Source organism: Carassius auratus, chromosome 7, assembly GCF_003368295.1.
Source record: "Carassius auratus strain Wakin chromosome 7, ASM336829v1, whole genome shotgun sequence".
Taxonomy (NCBI): Eukaryota; Metazoa; Chordata; class Actinopteri; order Cypriniformes; family Cyprinidae; genus Carassius; species Carassius auratus.
In genome coordinates, this window is record NC_039249.1 from 17,001,305 (window position 1) to 17,019,470 (window position 18,166).

Sequence of the window (18,166 nt, forward strand, 5' to 3'; positions counted from 1 at the left end):
TTAAAGACACTTGAGCCCTCCAAATTTCTCATTGTGCAAACCAATATGTGTGTTTATGAATATGTAAAGAATAAGCATCCTCCTCTCCTCTTGGTCAGTGCGCTTAAGATCTTTATTAAGCTTTATGCAATAGAAAAAAAAGCATACACTCTTATGTACACTTGCTCTTTAAGGGCAGTGGTAGATAAGTCAATAATTACAGTGTGTTCATTCCATCAGCTTCACTGGGGTAATAAACATTGATTTTACCCTTCAGCAGGTACAGTTAAATACGGGATGTATTTATGAATCCCTATAATAATTAACATATTATAAACATTTGAAGTGTACGGAGGAAAGAGAGCACGATGGGCAAAGTCATTTTGCTGCATTGGTCATCTAACAAGATTCCAAGGTTTGACTTTTCCTATTTTCAGAATTGCAGAAGAACAGTATTTAGTAACCGATCTGATTGCATGATTGAATTTCTTTAGTACAGTTTAAAAAGTTTCATAACTCTCTTAGAGATAATGATATTCCAATGTGAAGCCTTCTTAAGAGTTTGCATCACGGTTGTGGATACTTTTTATATATTTGTAGTGAACAGCCTACTTCAAAACGGTTCAGGTATCAGAAGAAGACCAGAGCAATTGGTAAGTTTTAAAACATTCAGAAAAATGGAAATCTGGTTTAATTTCTTTTTCAATGGCACAATAGTCACTTCACTGCTCATTAAAAAGAGATTCAGGGCTGGTTTGGAGATACAGATGCCATGAATGGAAATCTGATGTGTATATGAGGTAGAAACATGAAACCAAACCCAAGATGTTGGAGAGGCAAGTCTCTGCATCTTAAAATGATGCTAAAGAATAAATACCCTCTCTTGCAGACCAGGCCTATTAACAGACCGGCACGCCACAACCTCTTTGGTTTAATGCTTTAAAGTCTGTAATTGCCGAAACTGGCAGCTAGTGAATAATGTAAAATGAGCCCTAAAACACATTTCTCCCTCAGTGGTAATTCTGACCACATGTTCTCAGACAAACTGTTCAACTGAGATCATTCCTGCTGGTTTACATGCTGCAGTTTCATCAGTTACAAACGGTGTATTTAAATACAAACTAGGAGCAAATTATATTGCACCATGAGAAAATGATATTATGAAGTGGGTATCTACTAAATCAACAGGGAGAAATAAAACCAATTTTCCATTTCTCAAATTTACGGACAGTCCTTTATGCCCTGATTTAAATTAAATGCTTGAGATCGAAAATCTTATAAACAGGTTAAATAATTGCACTAGTCTTCTCCTGTTTTTTTGTTTTGTTTTGTTTTGTTTGTTTTTTCAAGCATATCACAAATTATAAATGTTTTCAACAGTTTTGCAAACAGACAACAATACATTTAATATTTAATCTGTAAAATCACATGAAGATCACCAACTAAATACAAGAGGAACAAACATCCAGACATCGAATGCAGGGAAGAAATAATACTTTCAAGAGCATATATTCATCATAACTAAACATATTTACAGACCTCTGCAAGATCAAACCTTTACAGTAACATTTGACATTTCTCAGCTCAGTATAGAGTGTCTCATCCCATTTAAAGTCTATAATGCCTATCCCAATCCATTGAGGAGATCCTTTTGAATAATGACCTATTCCAGAACCTCAAGAGGATCACGCTAAGAGGATATTGATGACTAACTTCTCCCAAGCTGAACTCATGCCCTGAATATGTCGCTCTGAAGGTAATGGAATACACAGCTGTTGTGGTCAGCAAGCAGCTTCAATCTTATGACTTCCTTCATTTAGGAAGTGGAAGGTGCAGGTACTGGAAACTGAATCTCACTCGGGAGAACCATGCTTTCTGGGACAGTCAAGCAGGAAGCTTTTCCATATGTTATCGGTTCTGGTTCTGATATGTTCTCCAGTCACATCTTCTTCACCCTTGTATGGCGAATCTGCATCCTGTCTCAGAAATTTGGGTCAGGAACAGTGTTAATACTAACCAAAAGGACTTGATTGATACCATTTGTGCTATACTGGGAATTTAAGTGAATGAATACAATCCCGTAATTCATCAAGTCTCTTTTGGTTTATATTTGCTGTGATTCGCTATCTTCACTTTTGGGAAAAATGAGCCATGACTAAAGCAATGTCATAGGCTTGATCTTCACATTACTGTAGTGCAAAACTCCAGGGGTTTTAGCAGTGCAGCAATGATTAGATTACTGGAAAAGTCATTTGCAACATGACCTCAGCTTGATTTCTTCAGTGATTCAGCCTCTTGTCCATTGCTCCACCATCTTCTTGTAAACACTGATTCCTTAAAACATAAACTTCTGGTTATGACACACAGTTTCAGCATCATGGGACTATGAAGCCTCACAATGTACTGCACAGTGCCTTCCAAAGTTTCAAAGGTGTCAGGGCCAGAAGAGCCGGGGCAGCCATTGTACTTTCCATATCATACCCTCATCTCCGCTGGCTGCTTCTTCCCTCCGTTCATCTGGTGCCGATGTTCTTATACTGGCACATGAGCAGGTTTTTGAAGGTCTTTTTGAAGGTGGCGTTACAGAGTGCATAGCAAGCGGGGTTGATGGTGCTGTTGACGTAGCAGAGCCAGTAGCCAATGGCCCAGACTGTGTCTGGAACGCATGAGTGACAGAACGTGCTGATTAAAACCATCACATTGTATGGCGTCCATGTGATAATGAAGGCCAGCAGGATGGCGAAGATTGTCTTTGTCACTTTCTTCTCTCGTGCCGCCATCTGCCTTTTCCTCTTCACCTGGCTGCGGGCGATGCTGGCAAACTTGCGCGCCACTGTGCGGGGACGGTTCACGGGAATGGAGCGCCTCTCGCCGGAACTGTTCGGTGGGACGATCTCGATTGCTGTGATGCACTCGTCTCCTGCTTGTTTGGTGACTATCTTGATCTTGGACCATTTGGATTGAGGGTTGACTTTAGGGGCGGCTGCCGGAGCGGGTGTCAGACCGGCTTCTGAAGTCGCCTCACTGTTCGCGCGTTCTTTAGGCTCTTTAGGTGCAATGCTAGCCGTGCTGGAGTCATTCGAGATCTCCTTCTCCTCCGGGTGCGCGCAGGAGTCGGCTTTGGCGGACACCACACACTCGTCTACTTTGCCATTCTTCATGGTGTCCACCGTAGAACAGGTCTCCAAGCTGGGTTTAGGAGGAGACTGATTGTTGTTGTTCTGCTTCAGGAGGTGACTCTTGAGCAGACCGCTAGACTTCGGCCCTTTCTTCTCTTTCTTGGCCTCAGGCTTCTGCTTGGACACCCGGCTGCGGCTGGCCAGAGAGATGTGCACATAAAGCACCGTCATGATGACCACTGGCAGGTAGAACGCAGCGATGGCCGTGCCGAACGTGACTGCAGGGTTGGAAAGGAACTGGATGTAACATTCGCTAGGCGCTACGGTCCGTTCTCCGACGATGAACTGCCAGAACAGGATAGCAGGAGCCCACAGGATGAAAGACAGTATCCAGGCAGAGGCGATCATGAGGCCGGCCATCTTGGTGGTTCTGCGTGTGGGATAACTGAGGGGTTTGGTTACACAGAAGTATCGGTCGAAGCTGATGATTAACAGGTTCATGACAGAAGCGTTGCTGACCACGTAATCCAGCGCGAGCCACAGGTCACACACAACAGGGCCGAGCGGCCAGTAGCCCTTGATGATGTAGACGGTGTAAAGGTTCATGGAGAACACACCGATGATGAGATCTGCACAGGCCAGGCTAAAGAGGAAGTAGTTGTTGACGGTCTGGAGATGTCGATTGACCTTTATGGAGAGCATGACGAGGATGTTGCCCACAACGGTGACGAAACTGAGGGATCCTGTGACCAGTGCGATGAAGACCATCTCCACCGTCTTGTAGGAGCTGTCGCCATCTGCCACAACCGCTGCACACGAGCCATTGGTGCTGCCGCTGTCACAACTGAAGTTGGCATCACTGGATACATTGCTCAACGAGCCTGAAATAAACACACAACAAGATAAATAAATGATTTGAGCATGTGTGGATGCAATTCTATAAACTAATCATAGACTGATAAAAATATATGCAGTGTTTGCATACGAAAAAAAACCAGCATGACATTCATTATGATGCATACTGGCGCAGAACATTCATTTGCATCCTGAAATATAAATATGCTGTTTCTATTAAAAGGAAGCGACCCAGTTCTCCATGACTTCTGTAATCATGCTCATACAGTATGGAAAGAAAGAAATCGGTGAGGAAAATCCTTTGGGATTCTATTGTACATTTGTTTGGTAGAATGTGACCCAGCTGGCAAGAAGTGTTTCAACAGCTCTGAAATCACTTAGAGCTGTCGCAGTTATCATGAATCACACAGCCCTCTACAGTCTGCAGGATTGTGCAGCCTGGAATCAAACATTAGCCCAAACATTCCTTCTTCTTGAACAGTGTTTGGGGTAATGGGGTTCAGTCTTTCAATAATTCCTGCAGAATACCAAAATGCTTTGATTAACATAGAGTTGTGTAAAATCCATTGTCTATCTAACCACTGGCACTAACATCTGACCTAAGAGTGGTCATTAGGATTAAAAAAAAACAAAAAACGATGTACTTTTATATATGGTATTTATTTTTTTGTGTCAGTTTATGCTAAATGAGTTTTTTTCAGTGTTATCATTAAATACAAACCAGATGTTTTCCGTCATTTATTATGAAATATTTGGTAACACTGAGGTTCAATTCATTAAAATTAGTTGATGAAATAATAATTGCATTTAAACCAACATATTGTATATAAACATTATATAAACAATGTATTATACTTTTTGGTTAATACCCCCTATATTAACATTTAATGTTGTGTAAATTAACGTGAATGCATTATGATTCTTTGACAATAATATATAAAGTAACATTAACCCAGATTAATACATGGGGTAAACATTTTTGTTCACTGTTAGTTCATGATACCTAATCCACTAATTGAAGCTTATTCTAAAATCTTACCAAATAATTACTGAGCTTAGGCTGAGCAGTCTCAGGTGAAGAGAAGATTAATTAAATGCTCATGATTAATAACACCCTCATGTTTTATTCAGATACACAAGCTTGACTCCTTACAACATTATCCAATCAAAGGATGCAAAGCTGCCCCGTCGCTAAATTCAACTGACCCCCTGGGCTTCATAATGATCCGAGCTGCTCAGGAACAATTAAAGACAATTATTTGACATGAACCCTGAGAACCTCTGTGCTGAGAGAAAAATGATCATCTCAAGCCTGTGAAAGCACACCTCTGTACACTCATTTACTATTTGCACACAGTCCATCAAATGAATATTTATATTGCTCTTTATCACAGATATTCAAGTAAGGATCTTGTATTATAAAATATTGAGGGTTTTGGCATGCCATTGTGAATGCGAACGTGGGTTGCATTTCTACAAGTTTCGTCATAATGCGTGCTGCATGCTAGACTTGACGAAAGGCAAGAAAAAGGCAAGTAAGAAAATGAACATAAAAAACAATAACTGAAATTTTCTGAATGCATGAATGTGAGAAGGTTTTGCTTTCAGGTAATGAATCATCTAACCTTTATATATACTGAGAAGCTGTTCTGTTCATACTGAAAGTAATCTAAAGTGCAAAAACCTGCAAAAACTCTTTTTACCATTGCCCTTTTAAAATTCTCGGGAGTTGATTCTGTCATTTCTTTTGAAGGTTGCCATCTTCTGGATAACCAGAGAAACTACAACCCATCACCATGAATAACCACGGCTAAAGACTTGCGAAGTCTGCCTCCCTAAGTTATTAAACGCTTTAAACTACTCTTGATGAGTAAAGACATCTTTATTACTATTCAATCTGAAATGAGTTTCCCACCAGAGGCAGGACATGGACCCAGCCCCTCTCTTTATCTTTATTCTCTCTTGAAACCACCGGACTGATCATCATCAGGCATCAAAGCGCTGCCACACTCCGGACGGCCAGACACCACATTTCCTATTCCTTTTGAAAGCTTCTGACAAACAGACACACATTCTCTCCTCCTCGCTCATGCCAAAGCAGATCACACTTCTTAAAGACTGTGGCCAGTGGAACTTCAGAGATCAGAAAGTTGATATAGTTTGGGTCTGGCTCTGTATTCCCCCCTCGGGTGCAGGTGATTCAGTTTGGGGAGAGGATTCTTCACCCATTATCAAATATGAATCAACAATTACTCAACTGTGGATCCGAGCAGAGCGGAAAGATAAGTGCCAAGCCTCATTAAATATGAATCAAGAATATTCATCTGATATCACCGTGGGACAAAGCTCTCCAGGACTGTTTTATTTAGCTTTCTTGTACAATTTGACTCTGTACATAAACCCCAAAGTACTCTAGTCAAGCAGAACAGCTGAAGATTGACTAAGTATGTCATGCAGCTATATAGCCAGGGTCAGTAGATTTGATTATTTTTTTAATAATTATTTTTATTTCTATTTTAGTTTAGGTTATCGTTTTTTTATTTCAGTTTATTTAGTTTTCATTTTAATTTTAGTATTTTAAAGCAGCCAAAGCAAATGCACTGATTAGTATAATTTAATGAAAAATATCTTAGCAAATTCATTCATTTTTCATTGCAGTTTTGTTAATCATAGTAATACTGGTCCTTATCTGTTCTACTGTCAGTACAGTAAAAGTGCAGCCAGAAGCTATTTCTCAGAAACCTGCAGCACAATGTGTCAAAAAAAAAAAGAAAAGTAGAATCTCATCACACCACACACAGCACACATGCTCTGTTGCACACATCACATGCATGCATCGCAGAACCAAAGGCAGGGTCTGAGGAGCGCTCGCATACAACAGCACCACCTCATCTCTGAAAGATCAGCTTCAGTTGAAAGCTTGACTTTCTGCCTGGCTTCCTCTTATCTGATCTGGCAGTTTGTCATTAAAAATCTCACAGCTGGAATCAGAATTCATAAACAATGATACCAGTAGAAAGCCTAGCATTCAAAAATGAAATCAGTTTACACAAACACTGTGAGACACAATCAAAGCGAATGTATAATGAGACATTCAATGTCAGGACAAATCACTCTCTCTGATGGCTGCGTTTTTATGGTGTGTCCTTTACATTCGCTTATATTTCTATCTTTCCATAAGGTCTGTGTATGTTTTTTTTTTTCACCCATGAAGACCTTTATAAAACACTGTCCTCTCAATGGTGCATGGCTGCCGGGCGATGTTTATGTTTGTTTGTTTTGTTTGAGGGTTTTCCCCTCTTCTGAAGGTTACTATTCAGAGTCAAAGCTCTTTGAGGATGGAGTGACATTTGTATGCTGAGAGGGTGGCTGAGCTTTGAACCAGCACAATGTCAGGAGATAAAAACAGTCTGGAACATTTCGACATGCTGACAAAAATCTCAGCTAAGCCTGCACTACACATTCAATTCTTGCTGTTACCAGTGGATTTTGAACCGATTGTGCAATTGCAGTAAAGTGGCGCTTTGCAGCTTCATGGAAACTGATGACAAGCAAAGCCACCACCCTCTTCCTCCAAACCGCAGATGATTCTATCTGGGCCATTTTTTTGCAGTTTGCATCCGATGGACGGAACTGAATATCCATAACGGAGACAGGCAGTCAATCTCAAATTAACCAATGATTCCCGTATCTCACTGCATGATGAATATGTGACACCGACAGCGTGTACTACTGAAACCGACACTCAAACGTACATCCACTTATATAGTCCAAGAATAAAATATTGTGTGAGGAACTGTGAAAGCTTATTCATGGATTCGATCTGGGATTTTTTTTAAAGGGCCAAGAATAAACATATACAAAACCACACCAACATCTTTTAGTTTAACATAACCTACCATGGATTACAAACCTTAAATGCATGATGCAGAATCAAAATGGCTAAACAGTTATTACATGCACAATTAAGCAAGTATAAGCGCCATCTCTTTTTTGTGATGGGATCTCGTTCTGAAGTTCTCACACAGCTGTGGCTGTGGAGTTGGCAGGATGCAGATGCAGAGAGGGTGATCAGTACTCAGCCTGCAGCAGTGAGATATGAGGGGTCTGATCTCAGCTGGCTCTCAGCACCACAGCAGCTCCGTGCCTGATCACAGCCCCATGCCAACACCACGCAGATGTATTCCTCTGCCCCATTCTGTGTTCCTCAGCTTAATGTCCTAAGCGAGTCGATATTGGACCTGCTTGACAAAGCTTTGAAAAACAATATCCATCTAACCAGTCTAGAGTTACCAAGAGGACAGTAATCTTTGTCTACAGAATGACCCCAGAGAGGTCACTGTGAGCGCAGTGATATGTCACTGATGTGTTAAGACGTAATTAATATTGCTCATTTCTAACTGAACACCATTAGGCTGAAGCAGAGCTCCTTGGCTTATATAATCATAATAATTCATCTACTTTTACCCACCCTCACCTCTACTCATATCTCTCTCTGGACACATTCTGCACATTAACTCCTTATTGATGACCTTTATCTCTCCCTTTCTCTCAAGCACATTCGCTCTGTTTGATGTCTTTTGTTCAAGTCAGTTATTAAATCTATGTGGTGAGCCTGACAAAAAAAAAAAAAAAAAAAATCTTAGACACACACCAAATCCTTCTGAATATATTCAAAACTGACATAAATCAGAATTATAAATATATGAAATCATAAATAGCTGTTATGTAATATTGCATATACAGTTACAGTATAAAAAGAGCTTTAAAACCATGAATAATTATAGATTATTGCTGCTCTTTTTTAAGAAGTTATAGAAAAAAAGAGAGAACAAAAGAGGTATTCTGTCTCACCTTACAGTGTTTGTGTCAGTGCCTTCAAAAGCCTGTTATTGTTCATTGGAGACTCTACCTTCTTTCCGCACTGATGCTAGGCATCTTGGCTGCGTGTACAGTGAGGCGGTGACATCTTGTCAGAAATACAGTGAAAGACATTTCCAGAGTCTCCTAAGCGAGTCACAAACCGAGACTTTTATTTAAGCTGTCATTCTCTCCGCTGTGTGTCTCCTGTGCTAAGCACTGGGATGCAGAAGACAGCAGCTGTTGCTTCACACACACACACACACACACACACACACACACACACTGGCACACTCTTACATGTTCATAAAGGCTAAACGCTTCTACTTTTAAACTCAACTGAATGGCAAGAACAGGAATGGATTCTACTCAGCTGCAGAGGATTTGACTATGGATGCAGTCACACACGCTTGTCTGCACAAACAAATGCATACACACCAACAAACACACGGATGCTGCTCATTTAGTGACTCTATTGGGACTAAAAGCAGAAAGCCTCCAGTTACCAGCTGGCAGATGAAACATAAAGCCATCTGCTACCAAATGTACTTTTCCCCACCAGTATATCAAAAATTACACATGAATATCTGTTAATTAACATAAACCTATATAACAGTGTAATATAATAACAAGCTGAAAGCTTCCATATAACCATCAAAAAAAAAAAAAGTTTGTAATTAGTGATTTAGTGTAGTGCATTTTTCCAATATTCATCGGGACCAGTAACGGAAAACATCTTTGACAATCAAAAGTTAGAGTTTGTTAACAAGGCAGCCAGGACACACAGACAAATACACAGACAACGCACAGGCCTCTGCAGATTCGGACAGACATCGCAGTGGGAGTGTGTGTGGGCTGCTTTGTGGTCTGTTCATCAGACTCCTCTTTTGATTCTGCTATGTGCTCGTTATAAGATCCCCCATACTGGCCACTGGCAAACTAATGACTCTCCCGTCCTGTCTCCCCCACACACAAACACACACAATCCTAATTCTCTGAATATTGGATCATAATCAGGCACAATGCCCTGCTGTGCAACAGTTTAGCAGCGCTGATTAGGCTGATCAGCACACAGATGAGCAAAACATCAAAAGCATCGTGACAAGTGAAGCGGAGTCCTCACACCAGTCATAGGCTTGACAACACATTTTAATGGGAGGTTTTAAAAAACTAGTGAAATATTCTAGATGTCTCTGATTGGCAGAGAGAGGTGGCGATGTGGGTGATGGTTTCCTGGTAACTGTGCCATCCTGAGCGCCATGAAAAGAACATTTGCAATTATTTACACACTCCGGCCCACAACTCACACAGTTATCAGCATTATCCTCTCCAGTAGGTGAAAACAAATTTGTCTATGTCAGTGTCTGATGACTTCCAGTGGCATTCGGTGGTATTCATTATGGATAAGTACAAAGTTCAGCATTGCTTTTCTCCCAAGGTGCTGAAAGACACAATAAACTCCATTAATACGGCAATTTGAGTCAACTCCCATGAGAAATTAATCCACAAGCATGAAAACTCTGGAGATTACATACATAACAATTATACTAAATCCACCCAATCTGAACTCTTGGCATGCTACAGTCACAGCTGATCCCCAAACCTACAAGAATCAATCCAGAAAAAAAAAAAAAAGATTTGAGATGGTTTCAGAAGACTTGGCTGGTTGAAATCCTTGTTGTAATGATAAATTAAATATCATTACTATCAGCACTTAAATGCACAGTTTCATAAGCTGAGGTATTTGTACTGTATGTTCCCTCAAAGCAATTTGATGCATGCTGACAGTAGAGGGCGCCATTTGGGATCAGAATCTGTTTTAATGTCCCATGAGAGGCTCTACATGATCTTATAACTATCCACTCAAGTCGTCTGCACAGTAATGATATACTGTACTGACAACTAAAATGTTCTGCGTCTGATGAAATATTTGGTCTAAAGGTGTCACAGGTGAGGGAACTGTTGGTGACCAGTGGCAGGAAGCTCAGGTCTTTGTTTAAAGCTACTGTCAAAGCCAAACCTGCTGCTTCAGCTGTTATAGTGGTGTTCTCTCTCCCTGTTGAGATCCCACAGAGAACTAGCTGTGTCTCCAGGCATTTAACTCTTTTCTCAGAGTGTTTGCGTTTGAGTGTAACAGAGTGAAACAGCAGCATAGCGACACACTTTCTTCTGTAAAACTGGGTTAACACCCAGCCAGAGACAAAGAGAACAAGAGTAAGGGAGAGGAAGAGTGGAAAAGCCCGACAGAGAGAGACATCAGACTTACACTCTGGGGAATTCTTCTAGTACATTACCAGTTCACACAGTGAGAATCATGGTCACAGAATCAAAGAGCCATCGTCATGCGCAGCAGTGAGATTTGATTGAGTCGGTCAGAGATAACAGAGCTGAAAGATTTGTATTGCTTTAAAACACTCTCCAAGTGAACTGTGACTGACGCTCAGTCTTTTAGTTTCCTTCTCCCATGTTCAGTGCCCCAAAATGTCTGTTTCTGTTTTCATAGTTTGGAGAGAGGAATCTGTGCAATTATCTGAGGGGGAATGCGTGTCTGCTCTGTGGTGATATGCACACTGCTTCTTATGAGCTTAAATGGCAAATTTGAGAACTGGATCCAATGCTCAGAGTATTTAGATCAAATATAAATGTGCATTCTCTACTGCATAAGGGATTTTGAATGGTTCATTGAAAGTGAGGCATTACTGAGCAGGGTTTACTTTTCCCCCTTTCTCATCTGTTTCATCTATTTAAACCAGAACAGGTGGAACAGACAGAAAGTCATTGCATGTTCAAATTTACATTATATGTTTATATAGGTTGATTGGAATAGAGAGAGACAGACACAGAGAGGGAGAGAGAGAGGTTTTAAGGTTCTTTTTTTCACAATTTGATTGTGCATCAAGCTTCATAGAGGAAAATACAAAGTAAATGTTGTGGTGGGTGTATAACATTAGGCTGTGTTACTTCTCTGCACTAATCATAAAGCACAAGCTATAGAAAGACCATAGAGGCTTGAGAATCAAAGCAACAGATAGATTTTGATAGATCAGTTAAGAGAGCAACCAATAGTGAATTGTCCAGAAATGCCTTTCTGCCTAAAACCTACACTAATCTACATGTAAACATAAACAGTAATCTCACCTAAATGTCAGTTAGCCATTGTCAAATCCACCCTCAGCCAATTCGTCAGGACATCCAGACAAAAATCACCACAAAATCAATCATCAGTCTCACACACACACACACACACACACACACACACACACACACACACATGCACACTGTTTAAGTAGTTTGATATTTAAACTCCTTTTTCTCCCCTGCATTACAGTAACTACATACACAAAACCAAAAATGTTTGTTTGGAGCAGATTAGAGCCAACCCAGTTTATGGTAAAAGCCTTTGTTTTAATTACACAAATGAACCATTTTTTTAACTGTATCTAGAATTAACAAAAGCATCATGACATGAATGCAGTCACAGACAGTCCTCGTTTCTTAAAAAAACGCCCCACTCTAAAATCTTGTTCTATTTTACCATGTAATGTATAATTTGAGTAAAATATTTCAGATAGAACTCTAAAAATGTACTTAGATGTAAGTTTTTCGAGATTTTAGAATTTGAACTACACTTTATTTTTTTGTTCCCAATCTTTGCCTTGAAGTGCATAGTGAATGGGGAAAAACAGGTTTAGCCATTTGCTGGTGTTTGTAAATACCATTAATACTTACTGCATATGCTTTTCCAGCTCATATTGGCACAAGGTGTAAATGGACCTACAAAATTACATATACTTAGACAATAACAGAAAGCCTTAACAACATGTGAGTTACTTTGGACATGATCTCAACATGTACTCACTGAATGCACATATTCATCGTAAATGTCTTTTGTAATAAGAGAACCATTTTCTTTTCTAACTCTTTCTTGTAATACTGTATTAATCTTGTCGCCTTCACTCGCAACTTACCGTTGAAGTTCCAGGGCGCGAGACCCTCTGCTCCAGTGCTGTTAGTTACATTCATGTTGCATGGTTTTAAAAATGCTCAGTAAAGCCAGAAGAAAAAAGAAAAAGAATCCACCCTTCCACCTTCACTCCGTCAAGTTCTTCCTCAAGATTGTCAGAAGGGCTATCCTTATGTTGCGCGGGAGCACTTTGTTTTTCACATCACGCGCTCTTTGCGCGCGCGGCTCTCGCCAGCGGTGAGGAGCTCATTAAGTCTTTGACCATCGCGACTGGCTGCTCAGCTAAACATACCTCGAGCGAATGTTTTTTTTCTCTAGATCGAGTCGGTTTACAAACCGCCAGGTGTGGCTCCCATCTGCGCGAGCGCCTCTGGTCTCTTTCCAGGAGTTTAGCGCGCGGCTGAGGCAGCGGACTTTCAATGATGTCATCCACCTCCAGCCAATCACCTGAGAGTCCGCAGGTTCGATCCGAATCAACCAAGAGCTAGTACTGTCCTGTGAACCCAGCGCTGTCTGTTCCCGCAAACTCTAAAACATCCGTCCAGATAAACGCATTTACTACAGTGACCGCCTAACAGACTGTCAGACCTCATTACAGGATCTGGGTAACCACAGGCGGAGGGCGAACCTACTACTGAGTAAAACCATGGTCTGAATTATGGCGGTTTGTCAAAATAAAAGGGTTAAGTATGTTTACGGTCAACTGTGGTTTCTAACATGCCAGTATAAAGATTGTTCTTTTGTTGATCCAGGATCAACATTACTGCCCGAAAATATAGACTAAACTCAATCCCTACCCCTAAACCTAACCCTACCCATAACGTATCCCTAAAATCGGTGTGAAATGATAGCTGATGAATAAGGGCTTAGTTCTCATCCAGCTGGCTGTAAACACACGTGCTTAAAGAGAAATCGCGTTCGCCTGAGGTAAAGCAAAATGATCGAAGGAGTTCGAGAATAATTAGAATCACACCGCCAAAACACAGACCTAAATATTCGGCTACAAATACATCACACCTACACTTCACTTACAAGCAAGTAATTCAGAAAAGACCACTTGTGTTACTCCTCGACAGACTGCGTCCTGAAAATACCCAAATGAAATTCCCTTAAAACGTCGAGCCAATGACTGTCATAGCATCATTTGATCATTGAGAAAAACTATCAGGCTCAGAGGAGTGTTTTTGCCCCACTCCATAATTTAGAGTTAATAGTCTTTAAAACGTCTACAAGCAGATTGTATTCCAGTTATTTAAAAAGACGCTCACATGGTACAGTTTAAAATCTCCAGCCCATTAAAACTAAGAATAAATTCTTTGTTAAAACCAAGTATTGCTAATTTAAAAAGAAACATTTAACATACTTGGATGAGCATTGATTTTACCATATTGTTAACACGTGTAGTGGCCTACTAATTCACAGATTACATTTTTAACGCACGCACAAAGCTAGCCACTGATCTGTTGTCGTTTTCCCCTTATCACTAGTAATTAAGGTGTGGAATTGGGGAGGGGAACCTGAGACACGTTATCCCAGAACACCAGTTGGAATCCCACAGCATCTGTGGTCATACACACATTATGCACGCGGTCAGGGGAAGGCTAAGCTTCCCCCAGCCGTACAGACGCTCCGCCTTTGTGTTTTGTGTCTGTACATCGGTGTAATTGCTTATAATGAATGTGGCTTGTCTCAACACGTCAGCCTCTTGAGCCCAGCACACAAGTTCAGCACCATCGCTCTTGGACAGCGCCCTGCAGTCCGAGCTTTCAGTTCTATTCCAAAAATATCACTTTATAAATTGGTAATAACAACAAGCCTTGTGCTTTATACATGTGTCATGTTTCTCCAAAACAACAGCAAAGATCCGAATAAATAAAAAATAAATACATCAATACAAATAAATAAACCATAATAAAGCGTATAATGAAGTTCACTGTAAAGTATAGATGGAAATGGGATGGGGTGTTTTCTTCACTCTCAGAAACATCCTCCTCCAGAGGTTTTCAAAACAGCTGAATGATTGCTGTCTGTCGTAGCGCGTGAACTGGCACCAGAGCAATTCATGACAGCCGCACGCGTTTAAACCCGCCGAAGGCTGCTTTGTGTTCTCTGATAGTGCGTGTAGCTATAGTCAAAAGGCAAAAAGTTTTAAAGCATAACAGTATTTGGGAGCTTGTATGAGGCTTTTGAATGACAATTCACCAACAAGACATAGCCCTTTCTCGCCCTCATCAGTCCCTCTCGGCAGATTCTGATGGTGTGCACACAGACTCGCGGATTAATCTGGCAGCTGTCTCACAGCAGACAAAAATGAGATTGATGCCAGCCAAAACAGAGAAATCGCGCACAGAAATTCATTTAAATGGCAGCACAGAGCAGAAACCTGACAGCCACTGACAAGCAGGAACGAAATCGACTAAATCAGATGCAGGCGGAACGTTCTTTCAGCGAGCACGCGCTCCGCCGCCGATGAGCAGCGCTGTTAATTAAAGTACACAAGCGTAAAATGTGGAATAAAGAAAGCGCGTGGTGTAACTAAGTTTACAAATATGTAGGCAATCAGTTCACCTTGTCTTATTCATTTTGCTGCTCCCAAATTACGATTTGTCATTTGCATGTGCCGTTTAGGCAATAAGACATCTAAATGTCGCCCATAATTTGGGAGAGACAGCTCTTTTAACTTGATGTTATTATGATGAGCCTCACGAATTATTTATTTATTTACTTTTAACTTTATGTTATAATGATGAGCCTCACGAATTATTTATTTATTTACTTTTAGATTGTAGAAATTTAATAAGGCTAGGTAAAAATGCCTCTCACTATCCACAGCCAACAAAAAAAAAAAAAAAAAAGAAAAAAAAAAAAAAAAAGAAAGGTAGGGAACTTTCTCCCAAATAAAATACAAATTCCGTCATTCTGTCTCAATCACGTTATTTCAAACCTGCGTATTTTTTTCTTCTTCCTATATATACGTACACACAGGTGACATGAAAAAAATCTATCCCTTTAAAAATACATTGATGTTTAATGACATGATACATTTATTTATAATATGTATAAATGAGGCTCAATATAGAAAAGCCTACTGAGATATTTTTTTTTTTAGAAAACTGGATTTTGGAAATTGGATTTGCAGAAATACCCCTTTTCTCTCTCATCACAAACATTTAGCATGCATAAATACAACCTAATATGAACGTACAGTGGCAGTAGGCCAGGCCAGCCAGTTGCTTTAGCTCTGATTGATACAGGAAGTGATGCAATTAGGTCATGAGATGTGCCAGAAGGAGAGACAGTAAATTAATAGTGGTGCCTGTGTTTAGACTTTCATCATCATTGTGCAAAGGCCTTGAGATCTTTCTGGAGCCAGGCATCATGGGAATGATTTTAATAGTACATAATACTCAAGCAGATAAAGAGAAAAAGGAAAGTGAAAAAAAGAGAGAGAAAGTAGTGTTTTCAGAACACTAATCATATTTAATTTAAGGTGCATGAGCAGACAACAGGTCAAATTGCTGAGTCCTTACAAAAATCCTTTCTTCTATTGGCCCTGCTCACAGATTTGTTAGACATTGCTTCCTATAGTGGCTTCACATGGCTATGTCACATTTACAGGACACAATTATAATAGTATATTTTCTCTTTTGATTCAAACCTCAGAGGATGAGTGGGTGTGAGGAGGTATGTGTGTGTGTGTGTATGTGTGTGTGTGTTCCTCTCAAAGGCAGAGACGCTCTACTAAGAGTAAAGAGGGAATTCTGTTACATTCAGAGAACAAAAGTACATCTTTCACAGCACAGCTTCACTAAACTCCCAGCAGCCCTTCCCGCAGAGCGGCCAATCTGTTTCCATTAGCTGAGCAGGTACAGGCAACAATTAAAGCAGATAAAAACATGATGTGCTAAATGACTTGGATGATTAGTCTGTTATTAGGATCATGTGGCTTTCGTGGCATCAGTAATCCACAGGGAGAAAGAATTCACCACAATGACATCAAAGAGCACCAAAGAGAGAACATAAACAGTCGAGTTCTGCTGTAATTTCACCCACTCACCTCCTATCCTCTTCAGCAAAATGAGGGAAAGAAAGAGAACAGCCATATCGTTTTAACACAACTAATGAAAGAAATCCCTAGTCTATAGTACAAGTGGTTTGCTATTTACTACATTCTAAAATCACAAACTGCATTTTAATATATTTTCATTTAAGATGGATTAATTTAAACATCTTTTGGGAATCAGTCTCTCTGCAGCTCATAGTCTCTAAATTTGGCTGGAAATTAAGTTTATTACATCAGCATCCCTTTTAAAACAAACAGTGTAGTGTATTTTGTTCAGTCAGGTGTCTTATTTGGTTGCTTATTTGTGCAACGAATCACAGATCATCACACAACATTACAATATAATCTATAATTACCTTTTTAAAGAGGCAACTCAATCACTGTGAAAAAGGTTATCTTAAAGGTACACCCTTTGTATCATCCACCATTAACTGATGCATATTAGTTACCTTTAAAGTGATAATTCACACAACCATGCATCTTGTAATGCCTTATGTTGTCTGCAAAAGACAAAAAATAAATAAAATAAAAAGTACTCTGAAGAATGTTGGGGTCCAAAAAACATTGCATCTCACTGACTTTCAATGAACAACAACAACAACAAAAAATTTATTTTTCAAAATATTTTCTTTTGTGTTCCAAGGAAGAAAGTCATGCATGTTTGGAATGACATGAAGATGAGTAAATGATGACAGAATTCTTATCCCTTTAAGCGCACATATTAGGTACTTTTTATTTTGTATATGCAGACTTAATACGTGATTAATAAGTTAATACTGAGTTAATACGAGTTAATAAAATACTATGAGAATACAGCGCATTTACATTTTATTTAAGTGCTTAAACTGTTTTGTTTGGGCTGTGTTTACTTGTTTCTAGGTTTTTATGTAATGTGTTTGCTTAAGGCATAAGTGACTGTTGCAGGTAGGAGGAAGAGCTATAACATTACTGCATCTTTCATTCTCCAAAAAGATGCAGAGTTCAACTGTTGCAAAAGGCCAGCAAAAAGACACAGCATGAACCCCAGCACGGGTAAATACAACAGGACACCATTAGTGACTTTGAGGAGGAAGTTTTGGAGAACAGGAATAATGGAGCGCACCTGTGTCTCTGGAAAGCAAAGGAGCAGGAGTGCAGGGACTATAAATATTTGTGTTGAATTTCAGTTGCATCAGAAATATTTATACGGTTGGCACCACCAGCTAACAGCTTCATAACTGGTTTGTAAAGCAAAAGGAAACACACATTAAAATGTCCAGTCAAACTCATATGAGCAAGTGTGTGTGAGGGGAACTGCCTACAAACACACTCACTGGTACTTTGGCC

The 18,166-nt window shown here is 39.9% G+C and overlaps 1 protein-coding gene across 1 annotated transcript; it reads right to left on the reverse strand.

Moving 5' to 3' along the window:
• Positions 1-94: 94 nt before the first annotated feature.
• On the reverse strand, positions 95-13,853 carry chrm4a (cholinergic receptor, muscarinic 4a). Its single transcript, XM_026267711.1, has 2 exons — positions 12,782-13,853; positions 95-3,979 (listed from the first exon to the last, which is right to left on the reverse strand). The coding sequence occupies exons 1-2, from the start codon at positions 12,834-12,836 to the stop codon at positions 2,493-2,495; spliced, it is 1,542 nt and encodes a 513-aa protein (XP_026123496.1). The 5' UTR covers positions 12,837-13,853; the 3' UTR covers positions 95-2,492.
• Positions 13,854-18,166: the final 4,313 nt, after the last annotated feature.

What these genes read in the sequence shown, in the direction of transcription:
- chrm4a (XM_026267711.1), bottom strand. Translation starts at nt 12,836, where the DNA reads ATGAATGTAACTAACAGCACTGGAGCAGAGGGTCTCGCGCCCTGGAAC. An exon ending in CGCGCCCTGGAACTTCAACG is followed by an intron (nt 3,980 to 12,781) that starts GTAAGTTGCGAG and finishes TGTTTATTTCAG; the next exon opens with GCTCGTTGAGCAATGTATCC.